At 33.8% G+C, this 27,336-nt stretch overlaps 2 protein-coding genes across 3 annotated transcripts; one reads left to right on the top strand and one right to left on the bottom strand.

Annotated features, from left to right (window-relative positions):
• The first annotated feature begins 784 nt into the window (after positions 1-784).
• Positions 785-23,897, top strand: LOC136976510 (DDB1- and CUL4-associated factor 17-like). Its single transcript, XM_067271813.1, has 13 exons — positions 785-978; positions 8,797-8,858; positions 11,645-11,686; positions 11,791-11,887; positions 14,465-14,677; positions 14,748-14,834; positions 17,444-17,560; positions 17,629-17,731; positions 17,827-17,936; positions 18,600-18,736; positions 20,237-20,402; positions 23,184-23,342; positions 23,400-23,897. The coding sequence occupies exons 1-13, from the start codon at positions 862-864 to the stop codon at positions 23,556-23,558; spliced, it is 1,569 nt and encodes a 522-aa protein (XP_067127914.1). The 5' UTR covers positions 785-861; the 3' UTR covers positions 23,559-23,897.
• On the bottom strand, positions 23,681-27,103 carry LOC136976518 (sodium/potassium/calcium exchanger 5-like). 2 transcript variants are annotated; one of them, XM_067271831.1, is made up of 10 exons: positions 26,726-27,103; positions 26,475-26,657; positions 26,264-26,347; positions 26,093-26,199; positions 25,922-26,022; positions 25,752-25,842; positions 24,724-24,859; positions 24,424-24,651; positions 24,251-24,352; positions 23,681-24,128 (listed from the first exon to the last, which is right to left on the bottom strand). In XM_067271831.1, the coding sequence occupies exons 1-10, from the start codon at positions 26,757-26,759 to the stop codon at positions 23,803-23,805; spliced, it is 1,392 nt and encodes a 463-aa protein (XP_067127932.1). In that variant the 5' UTR covers positions 26,760-27,103; the 3' UTR covers positions 23,681-23,802. The 2 variants fall into 2 exon arrangements, with proteins under 2 accessions (XP_067127932.1, XP_067127926.1); XM_067271825.1 differs by having other exon boundaries at positions 24,424-24,859.
• Between the last annotated feature and the right edge of the window lie 233 nt (positions 27,104-27,336).

The following is a 27,336-nucleotide window of genomic DNA, read 5'->3' as shown; positions in this document are numbered from 1 at the left end:
TTCAACTTATCCGTTCTTCCTCTTCCGCATCTCATATCTTCCTCCAAATATAAATACCATATTGAAATAAACGTGTTACTGAGCAATTCCCAACCACAATGGCAATATGGGACAAACACCAATTGCTGCAGACGGGAAGAAGAGAAAAATCTCTAAGGGCCCTACGATCTCGTGGGGCCCTTGGAGATTTTTCTCGATGTCCTATCTCGAATCTCGAAAATAAGAGAGCTTATTATATTATGCCGTAGTTAACAGCAGAACCTACGATGAACTCGAAAAACTCTTTTATTTCCCATAAGGAAGGGTTCTGACGGCCGGATGGCCGAGCGGTAAAGGTGGCAGCCTACCGCTCTGGGGGACCCGGGATCGAATCGGAACGGGTCGATTAATCCCCAGGAATTTTTCGGGGGGTGGTCCGTTCGGATATGTCGGCCCCCGTCCCTCACCACCCGGTCGCCCCATTGTGGGCCTGGCCGAACCCATAATGGGCCTACTAAAAGAGGCCCTCTTAGTGCCCACAGGGCGGAAAGAGTTAAAAAAAAAAAAAAAAAAAGGAAGGGTTCTAAAAAAGATACCTCTCTCGTATATTTTGTAATTAGTCTTAATATTAAATAATATTTTTGAAGCAATAAAAAATTAAACATTTTAAAATAAAATTAGTGGCTAAATTTATAAAATTAAAATAAAATAAAGTTACTTCAATCTCCATATGAAACCGTGCTAAGAAGAAGAAGAAGAGTGAGAGTGAAATTTACTTCAATTACAACCTCCAGGGGGCGTATGTCGGCAAACGATAACAACAACAAAGAATGATGTAGGTTACGCTTAACGTCATTTCCGTTGCGAAAGTAAACTAGTTCCATGCCAAAAATAAAAAGGGATTGTAACGTTGTCGAGCAGTTATGGCAAAGGCAGTTATCTCTGATCCGTAATCCGTACAGAGTCAGTCTTAAAATACTCCGCAAGATCGTGTGCGACGTAAGAATATTGCTCTTCTATATACTTGATTTAGTTTGAATTTAGTAACGTTTATAAAATTTAATATTTATTTTGCTTAATACCTAAAAGCCCGCGTGCATATATATACACACGTAAATTCAAATTTAATGCTTTACAACAATGGTTTTGATAGCTTGGATAATTATACCGTACAACTTGTAGTTAATGTTACCTATGGTTCCAAGATGACGGCTCGTCTGATTCCAGCAAGGAAACAGTGGGGACGCACGTTCTAACCTAACCTAACCTATTCTAATAATTTTGTTGGTAATAATTATGGTAATTTATTAGAATAGGTTAGGTTAGAACGTGCATCCTCACTGTTTCCCTTGTATTTGCTGGAATCAGAGACGAGCCGCCATCTTGGAACCATAGGTAACGTTAACCCAACTTGTAAATGAACGCGTGGCTTACAATTATAAATTTGTATTTTGATGCGGTTCGGCAGAGCCGTAACTAGGGTAAGGCCAACGTGGCTCCCGCCATAGGCGCCGATTTAATAAAGGCGCCAACGAGAAGGTTTCAGAATATGTATTCGAAATTAATAACACAAAAAACTTCTATAATTATATTTATATAGTATTTATTATCTGTAATTTCTACAAACATATATTTCGGAAATAAACCACCATTTTTATTTTTATTTAATAACAAAAATTAAAAAGGCGTCATTTTTATTCTTGGCCATAGGCGTCCAAAATCCTAGTTATGGCACTGTGGTTTGGGCAGACTGGTACGTGCCATTTCGCTCGAATTGTAAGTTTGGCGCAATGGGTGGAAACCCAAAGGAATTATTAGTTAAATCTCTCCACCAGGGCCTTTGGAGTGTTTCCAACACTGTTGCTACCTTTTCAAAATTGTTGACCCAGACATTTTAATGTATATATATTTATTTTAACTTTTTCCACCCTGTGGGCACTAAGGGTGCACCTATGCAGACGTGAGCGAGCGAGAAGAGGCAAGACGCAATAAATATTAAATCCCGTCAGATATGTGCAAGTACCAGAAATTTGCTCGTGCTGGCGAGATTTCTTGCTTCTTGCTTGTGCACGTTTTCCTTTGCGAGAACTATATCACTTACAACCTCTCGCTTGCTACTAAATTTGCATCTGCGTAGTCGCACCCTAAGAAGGCCTTGTTTTAGCAAGTCTGTTATAGGTTTGGCCAGGTCCGCAATAGAGCGGCTGGGTGACGAGGGACGGGGCGTTTTAAAATTAGGATGTTATACTTAAAAATAAAAAAAATTAGGTTTTTTTTTATTGTGATTAGAAAATGAATATTTTTTTATTAGAAGGTAAACGTACCGATACGTGATATATTATTAAAGTAATACAATGATCACCCGTGGCATATCAAAAAATAATTAACGGCAATCCGATGTCGATATTAATTGCAAAAACGATAGATAAAAGTGAGAATAATAAATAATAACACATATCAACATTAATAATAATAATTTAAGTTATGAAAGATACAATATATAATATTAGTTTTCAAATTTCTATATTTATATCAGTAACGGTTACATATAACAATAAGCTATATGAAAATAATTGAGAAAAATTACATAAAAATAAATATTACATTCTTTTTTATTTACTGCCTTAAAAGCATATTTTTGGTTGCTTCTAGAAGTGTTTTATTTTTTATTATTTCTTTGTAAAAATCTTTACATTCAATTTTTGTGTTACTGCAGATTAGTAGTTCGGCTTTAACATTCTCCGGTGTTAATCTGTTTCTTTTATCCCACCATAAGTTATTCATTGAAGAGAAACATCTTTCAACGTACGCATTAGAAATTGGAATGCTAAATATAAATTCAATTATCTTCTGAATGTTTGGAAAATTTCCTTTTTTTTTTTTAATATAAATGCCCATAAATGTGAATTATTATTTTTCTGCTTTTCACTTGTCCTCCAAATTTCCTACTCTTTCCTTCTTTATTGTGCAAAGTTTGTTAAAAACATCATCACCTTTTTACTTTGAAGTCAATTTTGTTTATATATTTATCAAGTTCGCAGCAGTCTTGTATAGTTGGAAATTATTTTCTAAATTAAATTTTTGAACTGAAATAAAAAATGCATTTTCAAAATCATAGCAGTCATTTAAATATTTCAATGCTGGTGAGTACGCCTTATCGGCTTCTTGTTTGAATATTTTTATCTTATTTTCTGGAAAATCCGAAAGAGTCCGATTAACTATAAAAGCACTGTTCTTCTCTCTGCACTATATCGTTTCTAAGATCTGTAAAAATAGTAAGTAATTCGGTGACGTCAATGTTTTCTCCTTCAAGAATTAATATATATTTTTGGAAAATATGTAAAAAGGAATGTACATCAGTTCTGGTAAGGATTTTTCATTGTTAATACTATTTTAACGATCTTGCACAAATGTCCAGATTGTAGGATTACGTTCTTCTTGCTGATTTATAAAATAAAGGCTAATAGTAGGCCAATTTTTCAGTAACCTATCGATAGCTTTATATAAGCTATTGATAGGTTACTAATTCTTTAACGTTTCAGGTATTCTATGAAAATTCACTACAGACTTTTAATACTAAACTTTCCGCGTCATATTTCATTCTTTAATGCATATTTAGTGGTATTGTAGAGAATATGACAGTTAGCCTAGTGTTAGCTTTTATTAAATTATTGTTAATTGTTTTTAATTTCATAAAAACCGAAGATTTACATCCAAAATTGACGGTTCATTATCAGGTCCAAATGAGGTGATATTTTCAATTGGTAATCCTGTATTTTCAATTGTTGATTTTATAACATTAAAAATTTCTTCAGAAGTTTCACCCCATGTTTATTTAAAATCTATCAAAGCGTGCACAATAGGTTGCTTGTCGTCAATCAAATTAAAATAACGAATGGCGATTGGAAATAATTTTTTATTACCTTTATTAGAAGCATCTGTGGCAACATTAAATGGCAAATGGTTTGCAACATATATTATTAATTCAAGAGTATTTGGTGCTAATACTTTTTGCACAATAGATTCAATTTTTGTATGCCAAAGTCTTATATTTTTACAAACTGTCGAGTCAGGAAATATGGAATTGCTAACTTTACTTCCACATTGTATGGATAAACTAGCAAATGAGCCTGGTGTTGCTCGGGCAAATGATTTGGATGATTTGGTAAATATTGTACATATTTGGAAATTAAATTATTACTATCAAAAACAAAAAATCACATCTAAAATAGTACAGTAGAAGCTGTTCTTCGGGTTAAACGTTAATCCTCTCCCTCTCTCCCGCGGAGGAATTTCCGAAAATCCCTTCTTAGTGTGCATTCTCATGGCGTACCCTGTGTACCAAATTTCACCTCGTTAGGTTCAGTGGTTTGCTCTGGGCAATGATGAATCAATCAGTCAGTCAGGACATGTAATTTTACATATTTAGATAACTGTGATGTGACTTTACACCATGATAAACTTGTATTGATTCTGCTGCTGTTACCTGATCATCAAAATTTAGAATTTTCTGTTGACAAGTTTGCTTCCTCTTTTTTTGGGTCTACAATTTCTTGAATTGTCATATTAAATAATTAAAATGGACATTATAAACTTGTAAACTGAAACTGTCACATTCACTTTACAATAGGTGTTCAAACACAAATCCCTGATGGTTTGAATTTGAAACCATATGAGGCATGCATTACAGCCAAGAACTGAACAATGCTCATGCCAGTTCTAATATATCTAATTATTAAATGTAGCTGTAATATAGCCTGATACAGTCTGAAATATTGTCTGGTATTAAATAATTCTTTATATTGTCTTTTAAAGTTGGTAATTAATTTTGCTTTAATTTGTTAACAGTTAATTATTTATTAGTTTATATTGGGCAGCCAATGACCAACTTCAGAGTCTAACAGAATGTTGAACTCTGAAGTTGAGCAAGCAGGCTTTGACAGTAATATCAAATCATTTTGGAAACTATCTCCTGTACTTGGGTGATTTGATCATATATCTTTTTTTGTAACTTGTTTGTCCCTGGTCAAAAGTATGGAATGCTGTTATAAATTTTTTGTACCTTGACATTTTAAAGGTAACTTTTAAAAATATATTTCATGTCTGCTGCTTGATTGCTTATGCAAATTTCGACAAGATATAATTACACGAACACATGCTACAATGAAACCAATTGGGTATACTATAGATTACTCCCTGTGGAATTTCGTGTGTTTGGGTATATATCTGAACTCAGGGGACCGAGACGAGTTCAACGATACTCTGCTTTTGGACCGGAGACGAAAAATAAAAAAGTTATCATACTTTTTTCAGCGATCGCGCGATGATAGGGAGTCGCGTCGCTCTCTGCTAAGTCGGCCTTGCTATTGCGATCGGGAGTCCTGTCGCTTGCCGTTAAAATGGCCTTTAGTAGACGTTTTCCCCCTTTTTTTACTTTGTTCAAGAACTACCGTGAATCGATCACTAGTTTAGCACATGGCGTGTGGTGGCACCCATACGAGAGGTCAGTCGGGCCGCCATGTTTGCTGCCATAAGTAACATTAACCGAAATGGCGATCGCTGCGATGATCGGAAGTAGCGTCGCTCTCCGCTCTCGTATCGCGTGTTTAACCCTCTGGGAGATGACCGTAGTCCGACGTCACGGTTTGCAGACTTTACCGCAAGATGGCAGTACTAGCAACTATGGTGCCGTCTTCATGAGAGCATTAAAAAAGTATGGTAAGTGAAAAAGTATGATAACTTTTTTATTTTTTGTCTCCGGTCCAAAAATAGGGTACCGTTGAACTCATCTCAGTCCCCTGAGTTCAAATATATAATCAAAGTCCTGAAATTCCATAGGGAGTAATCTATATTACACCCAACCAATTTTATGCATTATGGAAAAAGTATGATTTATTTTAATAAACAGTAACAGAGACAAAACTTTAGAATATAACAGGTATGTTTTATACTAAAGTTAATTTAGTGACACTGTTGTTATATAATATCATGCTTTGAGATTGAATCTGCAGAACCACAATTGTGCTCAATGTTTGCATGCCTAAACAGAATTGAGTGATGCATAGAAACAATTGATAATTTCATATTAAAAGTACGGTGAAAAGCAGCAGACTTATTACAAAACACACAATATTCTCAAAGCACAGTGTCTAAAATAATAGCTAAATCTAAAGCACGAGGAAATGTCTCCAATCAACTGTACATATGGATGTCCTCACATGACAGCAGGAGAAGACAGGAATCTAGTCAAAATCATTAATAGAGGACAATTCAACTCATCCAGAGAGATAACTGATGAATGGAAAACAACTGGTATGGATGTATCTTAAAAACAACTTTCAGAAGGTTAAATGAATGTGGCTACACATCAAGAAAAGCAAAGCATAAAAACTTATCCATAGTAGGCAAAAGCCTCAGGGCTGGATTTACATAAGGGCATTCGGGGCCTGTGCCCAGGGCCCCCACAAAATAGGGGCCCCCCACAAAACTAAAAAAAAATTATGTTTAAACATAATTTTTTTCTATTACTGCGACAGCCTAGTGTGTCCTAATCACGAGGGAAACAGGCAGAGAAAACCAAACCCGGGAAAAAACCTATGAAACATCGGAAAATTTCGGAAAAAAATTTCACATAGGTATTTTTCAGTTAAATTAAAATAATTAGTTTTACGCTATAAAATATATGTATGTTTACAATAACCTTATTTTTAAATGAAATTTACAATTTCCTAGTTCAAATCTAATTGACAGTACAGTATTTTGTGTAAACTTTCTAAATCATCAAATTTGCCTACTCTTAAAGGGGGGACCCCCACCGAATTTGTGCCCAGGGCCCCTGGATTGGTAAATTCGGCCCTGAAAAGCCTATCAGAATTGGGTATTGGAAACAAGTTATGTTCTCTGACAAATCACATATTTTCAACAGATAGTGATAACAATGGCAGCAAAGTTCGGAGAAAACCCAATAAAAAGTTTCTGCCATAATATCTTGTTTCAAAAACAAAATTTTCAAACGGAGTTACGGTTTGGGTGCCACGACAGCTGCACCTGGACATTTGGAAATTGTCAATACTACAGTGAATGCAGGGGTTCGCTTGGAAATTTTAGACAATTTTGTGCCAAGAACAGCAGAGGAACACTTCGGCAACTCTGAGTTCGTCGTTCAAGACGACAGTGCATCCTCCCAAGCCGGGCAAAAATACCTGCAGACTTATGTGAAAAGTTAGTCACTTCAATACCAAGATATGTCAAAGCAGTAATAAACACCAAAGGCAGTCCCATGCAGTATTAATTTATTTTATTCCATACTTATGTCTCTGTAATTACTACATTCCTACTTTTATCTGATGTTACTCAAGTGTTGAATGTGCTGTTTCTTAAATTTTTTTTATATAATTGCTTTTGTCTGTTTTCTGTTGTTACTTGCAAAGATTGCAAATAAATTTTGTTAAAGTGAATTGATTATCTAACGTCGTGTGTTTTAAATTTTAAACTGAATTGTATAAAATTCTGCAAAGTGAACATTTTTACAAACTTTTGATCAGGGATTGTAGTTTAAAATCTTAGCAAGTTACAATCTATATGTAACAAAGCTGGAGTCAGTCTTTTTTAAACAATGATATGCTTTTTATAAACTATTCAAAATTCAAAAAGCATTAACAATTGTTTTTAAGAATTTTTTATGCATATATTTAAAAAATGAGAATGCCAAAAATGTAGAGAACTAAATATTAATTCACTTAATGTATTAATAAATTAGTGCCCCCGTCTCTCGTCATATTGTATATTTCGACCGAGTTCTTATACTTGAAATTTTTTAACGTTTCCTTCTTTTCTACTAAATGTACTTTAAGAATTTCATCCTGGTTAACTATGAATACTACTAGTATTTTTATATTTGATTTTTTTTTAATATTTTATACATTTTATTCACTCTTAATTTTATTATTAAGTATTTTTGCTCATTTATTTCTGTTTATCTTTTATTGTTTGTTTGTACAGTACTTTATATGGGTATTCTTTGTTTAGTCCAGGGCAATTATGTTCAGTCCTTTGGGACTTTAAATTGAATTGAATTCTTGAAGGAATTAGTTTCAATTTTATAATAAAATGGTAGAAAAATTCACTAGGATACAAATTCTCTGGAATGACAAAATGATGTAGACCTAAGCCGTAACGTTTTAGGCACCAAAAGTCACACGATTTGCACTTTGTCGCTTAAATTTATGAGCAAGCCATAATTGTTTTAACTTAAAAATACTGCCACTATCACCACAATATTTTTTTGTGACAGGAAACATTATATTTAGAATTTAATTCTTCAATAAAATGTATTTAGAGAAAAATGGTAATTACAATGTTATGGCATTGCACATTTCAAGTATAATGACACAGTAATGAGAATGTCGGAATTATACTTTCCATTTACTTGTACATATATATATATACACTATTAAATGGAAAGTATATATTTATATACTTTCCATTACATGTCTGTTTATATACATTATTTTATCCTGAATAAAGTTTTTAATTACCAATTTCAATTGATAAAAAACAGGATTAAAAGCTCTGTTATAAAAATTTAATACTGTGTTGCAGTATCAGATAAATGTAAAATAATTTTTCAGAGATTAAAAAAGCAAAATGTAGTACAATGATAGGGAATACACTTTAAATTATCTTCTCTGAATATGTTTTAAAAATTATTTTATTTGCCAGAAAGATTTTATATCAAAATACATATTTGTGTTAAAAATAACGTAAGTATATTTTTCATAGTTTGTTTTTATTAATTTGTATTAATAATTTTTCCAGAAACATTCCACATTTGTGAAAGTTTGGGAATCTCATTCAAAACAGCCAATACTTTGCGAAGAGTGAGTACAGTTGTTAACTTAATTAAAATAATTTGCTTAATAATAGTTTGTAAATCATAAATAATCATTACTGTAAAATACTAAAATTCTTAAAAATAAATAGGTTTACCTAAATATATATATTTAGGTAAACCTATTTATTTTTAAGAATATTTAATTTGCACAGTTATTTAGCGTACAGAACAGTTAGAAAATATCTTTGCATGGCATTTAAAAGTTATTTATATATTCCATTCTGTCCTTCACACAAATTTTAATTTTTTTTTACATGATGATCTTATGTTTATTGTCGGAAATAGTCTTTGATAATCGTGTATAGATTTTCGATTGCTGCAAAGTGGGGAGAATTTTTTGTTTCGGCGCTCAAAGCGATCCTTTACATAGTAAATCTGAACTTGAAGGTGGATGCAATGTTGGATTTGTATTATATTCTCTAATTGGATCGCATGATCTGTTAAGTAAGGAGAGATCATGCGATCCAATTAGACTTTGTGACCACTTTGTATTAATAAAATATACTGGTTTATTCTTTATGTAACTTTTTTTGTTTTGAATGAAAACATTATTTTTAACATAAATTACTTCAATAAATTATGGAATTTTGTAATGACTGGAATGTAGAGCACAAATTTATGAAAATAATCATAGAAGAAAATGTAAAAAATTGATTTGTTGAGTTTTCTAGAAGAACTAACTAGTCCAAAATGACTTGTCAAACATCTTTATTTCATAAATTGTCATTCAGTAGTCATAATTGTGTTGTGAGATCATATAACTCCTCTTCAGTTTGACTAGTAAATATATATTTTTTATTAATACATTTTATATAAATTATGTAAATTGAAAAGCTAATTTTTTACTTACAATTTTATTTGCCCTTAATCAGTTTTGACAAAGCATCTTTCCAATAGAACAATAATAAAATTGTCTATTTTTATTTACATAACTAGCGGACCCAGCCACGCATTGCTGTGGCTCAAAATGCATCTATTATAAATGTATAACATTTTCCCCATGGGGGATTTTGAAAAATCCCTTCTTAGTGTACATTCTCTTGACATATCCTATTAAAACGCAAAAAATCTAAAATAGTATAATAGAAGCCGAGTTCTTCGCGGTAAGACTTAATCCTGTCCTTCCGGTGGGGGAGTTTCGACATGTATATTATATAAAAACACCTGCGTATTCGAATGCAACATTGTGTCAAAATTTCAAAGGAATCGGTAGGAACAAACGAACATTACATTTTTATTTATATAGATTCAATATAAGTAATTTATGATTATTGTTTTTCTTGCTGTTTTGCATTAAAGAACATTCAACAAAGTTTTAAATTAAAGTTGAAAGGTTTTATTATTATTTATTGCAATGTCTTTTGAGCCATAAGAATACAGAAAAGTTGAACGTGTTAAAAATGATCAAATTTCTATAGCAGTTTCCATATTATTTAAATTTAATAATTAGTTACATTTATGTGTCCAAAGGGGGTAACATTCAAGTATACCAAAAACATTTTTTAATGCTATAAAATTCAATTCTTTGAATTTAATCTTTCATTGAAAAAGTCTTATAACAGAGAACCATAGAATGAGATCGAAATTGTTTCCTCTCATCAATTTTCAAAAAGTTACTTAATTCCACTAATTTTATACAATTCATTGACTTGTACAAACTGATACATATTGTCAAATTGCATATGATTATTAGGACTTTGCAAGAGTTTTTCTGTACATATTTTAAAAGAATTTCTTGAGATAAATTCAATTGATGTTTCGGAATAAACACGGTAAGATTAATTTGAACTGCATCATTCGATTCGAAGTTAGGGAGGATCTGAAGATGAAATTAATTATGCTTTAGAAATTTTAATCATGATATTATTAAATAGACTTCTATATCTTTCTGCCACGGTATTTTTGATTTGAAAAAAATGCATTTGGTTCTCGACCGTATCCACTACAGATTGCAAATCTATTGACTTCTTTTATTACCGGTAAATGGTAAATTTCTAAAGTGTTACCGGTTAAATTTTGACTTCAAATGTGAAAATTAGCATGCTATCAATTACTTAGTTTCTAACTTTCCAGTGAGTCATCAACTAAACAATTACTGGTGCATCCCTTTGTTCTGTTTTAAATCGCATCAGTTTTATTACTGGAAAATAGAACGTGATGTTTTTTATTTTTAGTGATTAAAAAGCGGAAGATGCAGATTTTTAAACTGATTAACAATAAACCATTTATTGGCAATGCAATTTCTAATATTCACATGCTATGCCAGTTAAGTCGACCAAAAACAACAAATTCGATGAAACCGAACTCGATCACATGCAACCAAATTTAATGTACAAATGAACTAAGTCAATCAATTTAATTTGGTAAACCGTCTTGTACATTTTTTTGTATGCGAATGAAGTACAGTAGAGCATCGCTTATCCGAAATAATGGGATTGGACATTTTTGGATACATGATTTTTTTGAATAACCAAGCATACTTGGTAGAGAAAGAATGAAAACATATATAACCTTACATGAAATAAAATATTTTTTCTAATTCTAATCCAATAATAAAAGAAAGATTAAGACATAGAAATTTAATGCTTTAGAAGCCTGTGACAGGTCAATAGTGGACCTACAGAAGCGTATTGACAATCGTTATTACAAAAATTTTATACTTTTTGGAATTAATATTGTCTAAAGTCGGTTAATTTGCTTTCGGATAATCGATGGTTTACCGTTAAGCCAAAACTTTTAATTATTTATAGCAAAATTTATTTATTTTTTCAGTGGGAAGTTATATTTCAACAATTATCAGACATGTTTAACACTGTATGTATGTTTTTATTTTATATCTATTTTACTGAAATTCTAAATTTTAATGCAATTATTAAAATAAAAGCAAAAAGACATAACCTTTTAATATAAATATCTAGTAATGGACATAATTGTTTACCAAGTGAACTGTATAAATTACCTCCTCAGTCAAAGCAAAAAAAGATCGAAGATGCCGTTATATATTCTGGACCAGTGGTAAGAATTTTCTTGAGCAAATTTTAAAATTTTTAATATACATGTACTCTTCACTTTATGACCTATCTGCTTAATGACCACTTGCACTTATGACCAATTGAGTTTCAACCTGCAATTCGGGGAAATCCCCTTTACCAGCTTGAGTGTCGGTCAGTGGCGAATGATGACATGCGCACTAAATAGTCTTTTTATGAATAAATTTGAAGTTTGTTGCATAATTTGTATAATTTTACAACGATCCTATATTCTTGGCGCAAGCTCCTCGCTTAATGATGTAGTCGTCGGAACGGAACTCTGTCGTAAAGTGAGGAGTACCTGTATTTTCTTTTATTTGGAGATATAAGTTATGGCCAATACTCAATTTATATGATAAAAACATTTCTATGAATGTTGCATTAATTAATTAATTTCATTTGCTTAAATTTTTATCACTTTTAAACCGTAATAAGCGACGTCTGTAAATCAAATTCCTTATATATATATACATACGTAATCAAAACAACATTGTTTCATTTTCCTAATTCTTTCAGATATAAAATGCATTTTTAAGTTTAATTAAACAGTTTTCGTACATTTCATGGATAGTTATTCACGAAATGAGTACGTGAAACTTTGGAAATGCCTTGTTGAGAAAAAAGTTTCATCTAAGATCCGGAATATAATGATACAATAAAAGCTCATTTATAAAATTTCATGAAATCTAATTTTTACAGTTAGCTAATGCACTTAATAATTTATTATGACAGCTGTTGTTTGATTTATCTGATCTTATATCTCTACTATGTAAGGGATGACCCGAAGAAAGTGATATCAATATCGCATTAATCAATTGACAATTGAGAATAATTTTTTGTCTGCATTTGAGTTAGGAAATGTTCTATTAAAGCAGCTAAAAACTCCCATTTTACCCTCTTTGGGATGGAAATGGACTCTCAAATTTCAAATGAAACTAAAGTTTCCAACTCTCTAACTCCTAGAAAGTCGTGCTGTGATCTTTTTAGAAGTTTTTGTTTCCAATGCTTTAAACGGCACAGAGTATTGCCATACTTGAGAAGACGTAAGCTGCGAATCCGGTGTCAATTCGGAATGGCCTAATGTAGAAAGTCGAGAGGTTTCCGACTTCCATACGACAGAAGATGGCAATGTATACCTTACCTTACTTGCAATAGATATAGAACAAATTTTTGTTGACAGAATCGATTCTGCTGGAATAAATTTGTCTTATGTTGTCTATTTTTTCTAAAGCAAAAAATATATGTATATATCTAGTTGGGCATGTAGAAATTAAGGTGTAAAAGTATAAACAAGGCATATAAAAATGATACTTAGTGGTATCAAAATATTGTGTACAAATAGCAAATTGTCTAAAAGTTGAGAATTGCCTTGTTGGAATGTCTCTTTCGATATATTTCATAGTCTGTAATAAAGAGGAATTTCTGCACTCCTTTGAAAATTTTGTGATAAATAATTTTATTAATCTTTTACTAGATAATTTTTATTTCAAGTATCTTAAAACAGAAAAGACTTTTGTCTGTGATATGTTACGAGTTGATGTATAATATTTGCAACTGTCAGTAGCAAAGTGGATAAATCCACTGAACTCTGGTAGTTGGAAGACTAGTTAGGGTCGATTTACACACAACAGTGACCATTTGGTGCAGTAAACATTGATAAATATCACACATAGCCAATCAGCGTTTCATCTATGACACGCGATGTGCATTCTGTCAATCATACAAGTGTCGTAGATGAAACTCTGATTGGCTGTGTGTGATATTTATTGATGCTTACTGCACCAAATGGTCACTGTGCCAGCACATCACTGTTGTGTGTAAATCGACCCTTACTGGTGCTCACTTTCAATGGTTCCTGGGTTTGTGCCCAAACAGCGAGCTGACTGCACAGAATTTTCTGGGTTTTCTTCATATATATAACACCTAAATAGAGGCCAATTTTCCATAAGTCTTTATTGGAGGCATTCTCTGTTGGTAGATAGTCTATGTTGCATTGCCTTATCTCATCAAACCATATGTTTGTTGAATTAATTTATTGAAACAAATTTATATATGTGGATAAGAAGCATGATTGCATTTTCTTTGGCTTTTCTTCATTTTTGGTAATGTTTTAGAGCTGCATAAGCTTTCAGATCTCATTCTCTTAGCCAGGATCAGGTCCAAAACATGACAAGTTTGTCATTATTTTTAGAAAAAGTGTCACCAGGTAACTTCTTGCCTCTTCTGCCTCTACTGGTCTAAAATTGCCTTGCATTTGTTTTCCTTTTTCCAAAGATTTTTCTCTTTGACCATCAAGAAATATCATTGCAATCAAAATAAGGGAAAGCCAAATGTAATACAACAGCAAGAAGTACAGGGAGAAGAATTCAAAGATAATTTACAAGTAGGAGGATATCTCAGACAATATGTCAGTTATTTTTAATATAGTAATTGTTTAAATAAGTATAATTTAATACAAAAAAATTTAATCTTTTTATCATTTTTCTAAATGTGAAATATATTATATAATATTTTATCCTTTTTAAATTTTTGTAAACACGCATGCATTTAAAATTACTTTCAGATTGACTTTACAACTCACGTTGAAACTTACAAGTCCTTTTTCTTAGGATTGACAAAAGATAACTGGCTAAATTCATACGATAATTTAACTGGAAAAGAATTGCAGAATGTCTATTTGGGACCGCCGAGCCGCTACAGATTCAAACACGTCGAGTGGGAGACGCATGGAGAAAATATTGTAATTACTTCAATACAAAATCAAGTACGGGTTCAGGTAAATAAAATATTTGAGTTTTTGTAGTTTTAAATGTAACCCGTGTGATGCAGTTTATATTGTTTTACAGGGGACGAGGCCAAGAGTTTTGGTAGCAATTGCTCTTATGTCTGTTTTTCCGTTAGAATTTATTGCTTTGACAGAAATTGACAGAAAGGTATTAGTAATTTATTTCTTGTTTCGAAAATTCATATTTGCTTTTACAAAAGCCTTGTTTTTAAATTATTTCTAGCACATTGACTTTCAATTGAATCAAAGCCAATAAAGTAACACTATAAATTATGATTGTGTGGAAATTCACTAATATAAATTTGTAAGCTAATTGCCATTTTGTAGTGTTCAATAACTTCAGTAACACTGAATGATAGCCAAAATGTATCTGAGAAAGAAAATACAGTATTAGAAAGTTCTTAATGTTTTAGTGAGTCAAAACACGAATTTTGTATTTAAAATTACTAGTTAATTCTAGTTTTAATCTCTCTACATTGAAGGGACATTTCTAATGGACTCCTAATATGAAAATTTTCATATTTTACATAACTTTTTCCTACTAAGGGTTGATTTACATGCAGCAGTGATGTGCCGGCACAGTGACCGTTTGGTGCAGTAAGCATCGATAAATATCACACATAACCAATCAGAGTTTCATCTACGACACGTGATCTGTATTCTGTCAATCATACAAGTGTCGTAGATGAAACTCTGATTGGTTATGTGTGATATTTATCGATGCTTACTGCACCAAATGGTCACTGTGCCGGCATGTCACTGTCGTGTGTAAATCGACCCTAAAGCAATTGTAAGGAAATTTTTACTTTAAACTAGAAACATTTGGCTATCCAACAGTGTTTCTCTTGTGATTTTCTGCTAATTCTAAGATGTTCTGTAATGTTTAAAGGTTGTGAACTTTGATAATTGTGAAAAAAAGTAAAAATGTAATCCCTGTGTGCTAAGTCACTAAGACATATTTTGTTAGACAGCACTATGTTGGCGAGTTTCACATTTTTTTGGTCATAGGCCACAATCTTGTTTGGTCTGCTGTGTCTGTGTGGCACAGTGTCTCCCCTCGTCCAGCTTTTATTTGTGTTACATATAACTATATATTTCTTTGCATTGTTATATTCGTTTATTTGCTTCATTTTCTGACAATCATTTTTTTTGTATCAATTGAAAAAGTTCTGATACAGAAGAAAAATTCATTTGGAATTTCTATCCAAAAATATATTTAGGAATCAGATTTAATTTTTCTATTATCTTTGTTAGTTATTTTACAAATGAATTTAATGTTTGAGATCAATTTGACCAAAAATTTTGCTCGGCAATTTTGACTTTATTGCCAAATATAAAAAAAAGACGCATCTAAGCTTATATAACGAATGGACGAAACAACTCTCATCAGAGATGCTTCGGAAGTCGAGTACAAGTGACAGACCAAAAGCTGGTGAATTTAATATACAATGGATACAGTAAGTTGTATATTACATTGCATTTACGTTTACCTCAGAAACGGTAACTAACCATTAAATTTCATTGTGATTTTGTGTTTGGCATCCCAAGTCGACAAAATGAGCGCACACAGAGGATAATCCACAGAGGGAATTACAACATATTACAATAAACATATTTCCTTAAAAATTAGTTTTTCTTTGTAAATGTTAGAATACTCTACCTAAAATTTAAAACTCTATGAATATCAGTTTTTAATCCTTTGAAAATCAGTGTAAAAATAAAAATTTAATTTAAAAATTCATCTGAGGCTGATAAATAACAGAAACACTTTAACTTATACAGTACATATTATAAATAGAATTATTATTTCCTACTTTACACTTGTAAACTATTAAAATGTTATCAACATATCTCATTTAACAATTATAGATTTAAATTTTATGATTGTTTCACTCATATTTATCATTATAACTAAGTATGGACCAATAACTGGCCAACTTTGGCCCAGTTATTGGTCCATACTTAAACAGTACCATCATTTTGTGTTAAGAAAGTATGTTGTATTCTTTATTTTAAATAATTACTCATTTTTATTGCTGAATATAGTAAATAACAGATACATCTTAAGCTTTCGGGATTGATGCATAAAATCATTTAAAAGCAATTCTTCTGGGATTAATCTCTGGTCTGTTCTATCAGCCAAACACAGAGATTGATGCCCGAAGGACGTAGATACCCTCGTGCTGTTTTGCTTTCTTATAGTGAAAACAGGAAAGTTTCCATAACAGTTTTCTTCTAATTTCTTCCAATTTTATCATAAAATTAATTCAAAAATTTGGTAAAGGTAGGTAAAATGATCAAATTTTGGAATTAGCTGAAATTGAATTTGATATTTAATCTCATTTTTAATTATAAAATTCAGGCTTTAGAGTGCTTTATATACTAAACAAACATTTTGAGTTTTTAGTTTTCTTTCAATTACTACATTATGAACTTATTGGTTTCATTTTCCAATCTTTACAAGTTTCTAAAATTGTTTTAAACATCCGGAAACCAATTTTCAATCCTCTGCAGCAGATTGTGTCGAGTTTTCTTCCTTATTTCTTTCCACGGATTTATAATTCTATAAAAGTAATATAGACAAAACTGTGGATCAATGTACAGTACAGTATATAAAAATGAGTATTTAAAAAATTAAGTAAAAGTACTTTTAATACTTCTGTGGTAATTTTTAATTTACAAGCAAGTATAATTATAAAGAATCACTTATTATTAAAAGGAATCACAATTTACTGACTAATTAATTTTCTTTATCAGATCTTCGGTAACAAATGCAATCATGTTAACGTCTCGGAAGGATTGTTAATCGTGGGTTACGGAAGCGCTACTAATGGTACAATACAACTTTATAATTTTAGACAGTTGATCAAGGATGTAAGTAGGAAATTTTTTTGATCGAATAATTCCCGATTTTATTTCAATTAATGTGTGTTTTTTTTTAGGGGATTCTTTATAAAGCCGGATTAAACAAACCTTGCCAGGAATTTGATGGCCAGGTTGTAGGATGTTATCCCGCCGGATTACCTCTAAATTGCAAAATTAGAAGTATCGTATTTTATGTAATTTAATAATTATATGCTTTTAAATCTTTTATTTGATAATTAAACTTAGACGATGACGACGATAATATTTTTTGGTAGCTGCACCTCCCGTACTCTTCGAAGTCAAGTGTTCCGATTTCAACCTTCACATTGGAGGGCATCCCTGGCATTACGTGACCACTCCACCCAGAAGAGAAGGTGTTTTTCAGGTTGAACTTGTATCTACATTTAGTTACATTTAAGTAAAATTTATGCCAGATTATTTGCAAATCAGATTATGGGGGGGATTTTTTTCCCATATTCTTTACAGAACGTATTCTACAATTGTCAAATTTGGAAAATTTTCAGATTCGGTCACACGATCTGTCAGTTGTGCTACTTGCAAAATGTTATTCCTTTGTTATCATATTTAGAAATGATTCAGTTCTTTATTCCTTCAGATTGGTAAATTAATAGTAGTAAAATGTTTATAATGCTTTCAATGTTTTGGCAAACAGTTTTCATCCTGCAACAAATTGTTTGTTTATTTTAGTTCATGTGTATAATAACTCTCCAAATTCATACAGAATGCATCCTTTGATAATACGATAATAAATTTACAGGAAGAGTTGGATTTAATTTGTAAACATCCAAATAATCAATTTTCTTTTAAGATATTTGGTTAAGATTATAAAATTGTTATTGATTGCAACTGAATGTTTATTTAGACAAAGATACTATGGAGGAAATTTGAATATTATTTAGCATCATCTCCTAAAAACAAAGTAACAAGAATATGTTTTTGTAATGAAAGTCACACAATTTATAATGTTAAGTGTAAAAAATATTTTATGTAAGTGGTAATTTGTGTGGATTTTATTTTTATTAATTAGATTTGTTCTCTGGCTGATCACACCATGGCAGAAAACGGATGCCTGGATTTTCCCAATGTCAGCACCGAAGCGGATTCTGTGGCTTTCCATTCTGATGATTCTGGTCGATTGGTGTATCATGCTGCTCATTCCATCAGGTGACTGCATTTTTTGAGGATAAGAACATAAACAAAATCTAACACCTTATCTTCGCTGAGAAAGTTTAATTTTAAACAAACGTTTTCGGCCTATTCTATAGGCCATCATCAGGCTAAATAAATCGAATAGTACCGTTCCATAAGAACGAATACAAATATTTAAACTTAAACCTGATGATGGCCTATAGAATAGGCCGAAAACGTTTGTTTAAAATTAAACTTTCTCAGCGAAGATAAGGTGTTAGATTTTGTTTATATAATTTTTGCTGAGCACGTTTTATTTAATGAGGATAAGAACTTTTTAATGTATTATTTTGCAACAGATATTTTATTTTAAATGTGTTATGGTTGCATTACTTTCCCATGGGTTACACCATATATGGCATGAGATGGCTACTTTGGTGCTTCAGACAAAATAATCTTAGATTATTGTTTGGTCCTCTTCGGGCCAAATACTGTCTGTTGGTACAAAGTAGGCATTTGGCCAAATGGCCAAGGCAGACAGTTCCAGGGCGGGTCCATTCCAGAGACCTGAGCCCAGTTATTGGCTTTCCAGCAAGCTTGCCACGGGCCCAAAAAAGGCTCTGCGGGGAAGACTGCCACTAACAACATGCTCGTTTGCAGTATTGATAGAAACTTCAAATAATTCCCATTGAATTCAAAGTCGGAATGCCTTACGACCCAGATAATTGATAAATTTCCGAGGTAATCTTAGAAGTTTTATTTATACTTACCATTATTATTTGCCATTTTCCATTCTAAGTTTTGAAGTCTGTCTGAGCCACTATTTCCACACGTCACGTCTTAAGCCGAGCATGCATGTTTGGTATACTCGGCAGGTATACTGAATGTAATTTATATTTATTTTAACTAAAACCTACATAAATTACGACAGTACTAGCATATATAAAGGTAATAAACTAGGCTACAGTGGAGCCAATGGATGATAAACAGTTAATCTGGGAATTTTTCAAGTCATCGTGAGTTTCTAGAATATATGAAGATAGAAAGATTTGTAGTTAATGATTGAAAGAAGCATTCTCTTATCAGTTGCCTGACTCCATAAAGTTTAACTTCTTTTTGCACTTAAATTTTGTCAGGTTACGAATTAACCTGGCAAACTTTTATGTATGTGTTATGCACAATTTGGACTGCTGAAAGAAGTTTGACCTTAAATGTGGCCATGTGAATCAGACTGGACAGAATGGTTGTACTTTTCCCATTTTATTGTCACAACAAAAATTTTGTCCTTATTTTTATTGTTGAAAAATTGAGACATTTTAATCTTTAACAGTTTTCCCATTGTTCTTGTTAATGCTCATTTGTTAATTTTATGCTCTTTTTATTTACCAGTTATGTGGTCTGGTTCATGTTACTCACATTTATAGAAGTTGAAAGAATTTCTAACTTTTTTTTAATTGGATTTTTTTAATATATAAACTTGTATTTCAAACACTTTAAAACCAAATTGAATGAAAAGTGATTTATATTTTTATTTAGATTTTACAAATTGCACGAAAATACAAATGGTTCAATGAGTCTGACAGAATGTCTGACCATTGACTTGGAAGAAAACGAGAAAATTGTTAGAGAGACTTTTAGCCAGAGGAGGACGCAGAGAGTCATAAAGAAGAAATTTAATTTGGACACCATAATGGCTTGTGAGGTGAGTTGACGACGATAATTCTCTGAAACAAATAGAAATTTAATCGTGCACATCACATCAATATAAACTGGGGCTCCCCTGACTGCCAGTTAAGTTAGTTTTTGCCACTTAAAGTATTTGTTGAACTGACGAAATTGTGCAGGCCTTTGGCCAATTGCAAAGTGACCTCCTTTGGTATTCATGGGGCTTGAAGCAGCAATTCAAATGCATGTTTATTGAACTCTCGATCAATTTTCCTTGTTAGAAATAACAGAAAGCCAATTAATCCATTCTCAGACCCTAAACGATATCCATTTCAATAAATTAAAACACAAAAACAATAGTTAAAATACATAAATACAGTATAATACAACAAAAATTGCATTTACCACACCTTGCTGAGGAGTGGCCACGTTCCATTTCTTAAGCTTTCATGCAGCCATCCAACTCTCTCACAAATAATATCCTCGGAGACGATATCACCGGTCAATTTCCCATCTCCTCGACAACACACAAACTCTCCGAAGTCGACATGGTCACATCTTTAGCCACATTTGTCACTTTTGTTCCTTCCTCGAGAATGGTGCAACGTGTACCACTTTCATGCTTGATGATAAGTTCCTCTGTACCTCAAATGTAAATACCACGACCTCCCAATTAGGCTTTGCCACTTCCACACTCTTCTCAGTTTGGTTTTATTTTATTAAGTTATGGCAATGTAACACTTGGGTGATCTGCCTAAGGGGATGCCTTCCGGGAGGTCTTTTTAAGGGTAATTGGCCCCTATTCAGGCATTACAGACATAGAGAAAACTGGAAAACTCCACGTGACCAGTCCATCTGGGCGAGGTGTGAACCCACGACCGAACTCCCAGTGTTTGGGGAACGGAACCACTTGGCCACTGATGGGCCCCTCTTCTCAGATGATGCAGTCAATAGGTAGGGATTATACAGTGCCCAGACAAAAGTACAAGGTGGTCATAAAAAGTGCTGTTTTAATAAATTATCAGAAAGTAAGAATAAGAAAAAATTAAATATATTTTCTAGTACCATTGATTGTAATATGTGTGATGGGGATTGTAAAAATGCCAGTACAGTCAAACCTGTTTTTATGCGGGGGATAGGGACCGCATAAAAAAAGTCTCATGTAGAAAATAACTCGAAACTGTACGAAATAACTAGGAATTGCTTTTTTAACTCCTTGGGCCTTTTTCTGCAACACCTAATGGGGAAAAAATCCTCTAAGAATTTTAATTTTTATATTAATTAATTATTTCCACTTAAATACGAATCTAACATTAAAAAGTTAAAAATAATCGTTAAATAATGATTTTATTTGATAAATATAGCTGCAGGAAGTGTTATTTCATTTAACAAGGCGTGAAATTTCACACCTGCAGTCTAATGCTGGAGGGAAGCTAACTTACCGCATCTGTTCAAATATAACATAATATTTATGGTTTTTATGCTATTAAAATAAGAGGGGACCGAAATAAACGTATGAGAAAAAAATTTTACTGAATAAAAAATGAAAAAACCTGCTGATGTCATAGAAAACAACCAATAGAGTTTTTAAAAATTTTACAGGAGTCAATTATGTTCCAATTTGATTGAAATTTTCATATACAGCACAAAAAAAAATCGCACAAAACGAGGCGCACAAATAAAAATCGCACAGAAAAAGACTGCACAAAAACAGGTTTGACTGTATAAGATTTGTTTTGTGATTTTTTATTCAAGTTGACACAGAATCTCGGACAAAATGATAAGGTCAAAACAGGAATATACCAAATTTTGTGGCAAAGTGTTGATAAACGGATTACAAATCAATCACTACACCTTTCTTAAGTGGCACTTTTAGCAGTCTATCCATTGTGGATGCGCAAAGGTTTCTAACAAACTTTTATCCAAGTTCTCCCACCGAAGTCCACGGCATTTGTTTGTTTCTCCTTTGTATCGAATTGGTGGCATCCATTTTTGTAAATGACACGCGACCACAAGCCTGCAGATGTTCCACAGAATTTAGGTTACTATTTCCATTGATTCCTTTGTGTCCTATAGCAGCAGAAATTTGTGCTCCCATTTGTTTGCTTCATTCCTGTAATTTGTCCTCTTGAACTGGAGCCATTGTGCACCTTTCGGCACATTTATTGCCATCTGTTCCCGTACCGATCGATGTTATGTTAATCTGGTTTATAAAGCTAGAAACGTATCCAAATTGTTTCTTGACGAATGGCGAAAACACAATATCAACCTTGTATTTTTGTCTGAGATGTACTGTACATCAAATTGAGGAACAGACCACAAAACACATCATCTACTCGATTTTCTTACAAACTCTTTTATGCAAATACTTTCCTATGCTGCCGGTTCCCATCATTCATTTGTTTTATTCATACAGTGGCAATTATAACAAATTATCACGCTTTTACCATCACCTTATATTCTTGTCCGGTTGTGTATAATCAAACATGCCAGCCTAATGCGAGATATGCCCCTGCAACCAGAGCCGAAAACTACCGGGATGCACCACAGATGGCCTTTGCACAGCCTGCTGGTTTTTTCACCATGCTTCACAGTTCAAACTGCAGAACATTTGAAGTAGGTGGTACCACCGTATTTACCTGCCTGTTTATTTTTGTAAACTTGGGTTTTTTAACCAAACGTTTGAGTGTGTGGCCAATATTTTTGTCGTCCGGAAACTTGTATTTATCGATAATGCCTTAGCAATATTTGTTATTTTATCGTATTAATAAATTGTGGCATTAAAATATAACTTAAGTAAAACGTTTCAAATCGATAGAAAAGCATCCTGTCGGACGACTACGAGAACGAGTTGGATGTGTATGCAGTAGTGGGATTTGCTCCCGGAGACGACCTCCACAACGGAAAAATCGTGCTGTACGACAATGAGACGGGCCACAAAATCAAGACCGTTCGTCTGGACATGAAAATGGATGAGGTAAATACCCTTTTGATAATTAGCCCCCTCCATATTTACCATAGAATATCTGGTTAGCTTTCAGACTACACCCTGACCATGGACCTGGAGACCTTCATTTTGCTGGTGAAGAATAAAATCTCTCAGTACAGTTGCTACATCTACAGACTGGAATCTCTGCCTGGGAAGAATGCGCCCAGAGGTAGAGGCAAAAAGAGCCACCACAGAACGTCCTGATATTTCGCGCCCTCCGCAAACTGCCTCCCGGGTTTTGACCTTTTAACCCAGCTCAAATTATGATGTAGGGAATGAAACGGTTTCGCCTTATTTAAAGATTGATCACTGCCACTTTGTCTGAGTTTCACACCACGTCTACAGTTTTTATTATTATTATGTAATAGAAGTTTTTTATACGGGTCGTTTGTAACCACTTTCGGTTGCTATAGCAATTTTTAAATTGTTTTATTATATATTCCACGACCTACCGTTTGCACGGAGGAGGTCGAAAGTGGCCTATTACGTCGGTCTGTAAAAGAACGGTGCTTGCAATAAATACTGCGTAAATTAGCAAAAAGACCAATGCCAGCTTCCGCCTTATTTTCCACCTAAGCACACAGACGATTATTAACAGCGCCGAAACGACGGCCAAGAGAAGAACCAACGACAAGAAAATGGCGTAATTGTCCACCGTTATTTTTCCATCGGCCTCCACCCACAGACACTTGACCGACCAAGGAACTCCCAAGCACAGCAGGATTCCGAACAGGTTGTTTTCCAACGGGTTGGATAGAATCCTCTCCCCCGACACTGAAAACGAAAAGTACATGTTTATATGTATTTTCTTAGCACAATGTTGCCGTTGAGAACATATCACACCGATGTTCGAGTCACCCCGCGCCTTTGTACTTTACCTTATTCGTCGTACTCACTTTTTCTAATTCCGAAAGCGCCGAAGGCAATTTGAGGAATGGACGACCCTACGGCAAATAGGACCACACCCACCACAGCCATGGGTATTTTATAGGTATAACCTTTAATAATAACGAAAATAGGATTATACAATCGATTATCCCGGCAATAAATACCGTATTGTTCTACCTACCGATTACAGTCACCATCCAGAGAGAGACGTAAGAAATGCCTCCGAGTATAATTAAAGACAAAACGTAACTGGACGTAAACAATTTATATTGTTTGTACTTGGTACACCCTGACGCTATGACACTTATACAGTAGATGGCGGGATACATAATTATTCGCCACCCGCTAAACAACCGTCCCTTGTCTTCGTTCTTAAGCTTCCACATTTGTTGTTCTAGCGAATCTCTAACTAGAGACAAAGAATGCGCATTAAAACCCAGAGAATTTATCTTAAAAAATGGTGTACAGGAGACGGATATACTCTGCTCTTGGAATAAAACCGGATAATCGGTGGCCAGAGTGGAACGTCCGAAATTTCTTATGAAAATTTCTATTTTTACGTGATCCACTTCGTTGGTGGTCGCCTCTCCATTTACGGACAAGCGAGGATTACCAATCTATTGTTAAAATAACAAAAATTTATTTCGCATAATTACCGGTCTACGCGCAAACCGGCACTCGTTTAACCATGTAGAGAAATGACTAATGGTTTTGTTAAAAAATTGGCAACACGTTGCTGGACTTTCCTGGCATTGTTTCTTTCTGTTCCTCCCTAATAATTGTTACCATCACCTTGAAGTCTTCCGATCGGTCCGACAGATATTCAGGGTGGAAGCCGTATCCCGGCGGTTCGATTTTCTCGAAAATCTCTGGAAACATTGCCCCCTAATACCCAAATCCCGCAAAATTTCAGAAATTTTCGACAAAAGGCGCGGGAGTTAAGCTTCGAATTGAGTGAACGAAATCGTGGCCCCACATATAAAATAAATACCCGTTTCGAGTCAAAAATTAAAAATCTCGGGGGTTGTATTTTGACTCTTTGCCATACTTTTCCTCTGTTATGTACTGTATAACAGCCGAAGTAACAATGAATTTTATATTGTTTAATGCGCCGTTTGTCTAGAGGAATACGTCGTATACGTAAGCTATTGTTAAATAACTGGTGGTATTGTTAGGTACTGTACATTTGTTAAGTGGGCTCAGAGGGATACGTATTTTGAAAAAGTAATTTCCTTCAGTTTCGGATCTCGGGTGACATTTCTGCAATCGATGACGATCTGAATTGTAACTACCTTTATGCCATTTTAAAGTACCGGCCTTACCTGCAGAATACAACCGTCATTTTAAAGTTATAGAAAAGCCCAAAATTTCGAAAATGCAGTTAGCCAAAGGATCGTTATCATAAATACGGAATATAACATTGTATTATTCCTATATAAAGGATTTTTCACCCCGCCTTAAGTTACTATGCCTTTGGTACGCCAAGTTAAAAAAAAAATAAAGATTAACCTGATTTTTAACGATAATTTCTAATTTTCTATCGAAAATCAACAGGAGGACGTAAAAAAGTAGACATACGGTCAACACCACAGCTTCCCACCTAAAAAAAGAGATTAAAATTCGTGATTTAACCGTCACGTTTCACGAAAAAGTATTATTAACGCATTTAAACAACTAACCAACGAACGATCCCGTCGTATAATATCCACACCACCAGCGACAACGTCAATATATTCAGTAAGCAATCTCGCGTGATTCGATAACTGTCGAGACTTATGGTCTGAAAATACAAAATATTTCGCGTTACGCGTGGATCCAGCAGACGCCAATTTCGGGCGCCGGCTCTTTACGTTTTTCAAGGAGAAAAGCAAGTTGAGAGAAGTAAAACCCAGCAGATTGAAAGCGGAAGTTCCGATCACCGTCCAGATTCCCACGTTGTTATCGACCACGAATGATCCTGAAGTAGAAAAAAAAACCAACGTTAATCCCACTCTCGTAATTTAGACGCGGCCGGTACCCACCTACGATGCAGGACACCAATTCCGCCGAAGAAGTGGCCAGCGGCATCACTATTGCCCCGCCCACGTCCGGAGGTATCCCCATATCTAGAAGGAAAAAAAAAATTCCAGAATTTCTAGAGAACGGATGAATTTATTGTCGTTACAGATTATCGAGGGCACTCGTAAAGCTGGTAACAACTGCAAGCAACGGGGTCTGGGTAGCGACACTTACAGCGAATGGCCAATTGTAGGGAAGGGACACACAAGTATTCGGAAACCAGGGCGGCGGTGGACGACAGGTAAAGGATTATCAGGCAATGAACGGCGATCCCTCCGAAAAAACGCTGTCGTTGGGTCATAAAAGTGCCGGGAAATTTCCCCATTCCGTAATCTACGCACGGAGTTTCGGTGGTTCCTGTTTTAAATTCGCCATAAAATAGTTAAACGTCGAAACCTAATTTGGACAATTAAAGGACCACTCACCCCAAATATGTACGGAACTCGTTACGTTTTCCATTTGTCGGGTGGCTCCGAATGACCGAGTTTTTACAAGTAAATAAATTTTTATACGCCAACTTTTCAGATATGAAACGTGACGATTGTTTAAAATCTCGATAAAATTAATATATTATTAGTCAGTAAGTAAATTTAAAAAAGATAGTGGGTTTTTTTATCTGATCTTTTTTAATGCGGCTTATTTTAATCGATACCGTCGACGGGATTATTTTTAGATTAATTTTACGCGGGATAAAAAGAAATATATCGGAGATGACGCTACCACAGATAGACAATCGGACGTTCGCCTGGCCATTCGTAATCGGGTCGTGATGTCGCCGATGATGATTCTGACGTAATTATAAGTGGCGGCCGATAACCGACGAAGAGTGACGTAAATTTTACGTAATTTTCTTAAAAAGCCCCGTCGCCACCAGGTGTCGCATTCTCGTTCTCGGGTTTCGACCATTTAGAATATACTACACACAATGGCTGTAACGACGCCATGTTGAAAGAAAATTGAATACACGTCCGCTATTTTCTTTTTAGTGCAGCGGGCGTGCCACTTGTGCGCGAAGAAAATGTCTTAACCCTTGGTG

The sequence above is a fragment of the Centruroides vittatus genome, unplaced genomic scaffold (assembly GCF_030686945.1).
Source record: "Centruroides vittatus isolate TY-2023 unplaced genomic scaffold, ASM3068694v2 contig_1112, whole genome shotgun sequence".
NCBI classification, from domain to species: Eukaryota; Metazoa; Arthropoda; class Arachnida; order Scorpiones; family Buthidae; genus Centruroides; species Centruroides vittatus.
This window is presented reverse-complemented; position numbering and strand designations above follow the sequence as displayed.

What these genes read in the sequence shown, in the direction of transcription:
- LOC136976518 (XM_067271825.1), bottom strand. Translation starts at nt 26,759, where the DNA reads ATGGAAAACGTAACGAGTTCCGTACATATTTGGG. An exon ending in TACGACGGGATCGTTCGTTG is followed by an intron (nt 25,843 to 25,921) that starts GTTAGTTGTTTA and finishes CTCTTTTTTTAG; the next exon opens with GTGGGAAGCTGTGGTGTTGA. An exon ending in AAATTATCGTTAAAAATCAG is followed by an intron (nt 24,860 to 25,751) that starts GTTAATCTTTAT and finishes TTTTAACAATAG; the next exon opens with ATTGGTAATCCTCGCTTGTC.
- LOC136976510 (XM_067271813.1), top strand. Translation starts at nt 862, where the DNA reads ATGCCAAAAATAAAAAGGGATTGTAACGTTGTCGAGCAGTTATGGCAA. An exon ending in TATCAGACATGTTTAACACT is followed by an intron (nt 11,687 to 11,790) that starts GTATGTATGTTT and finishes ATAAATATCTAG; the next exon opens with TAATGGACATAATTGTTTAC. An exon ending in TGGACATGAAAATGGATGAG is followed by an intron (nt 23,343 to 23,399) that starts GTAAATACCCTT and finishes ATATCTGGTTAG; the next exon opens with CTTTCAGACTACACCCTGAC.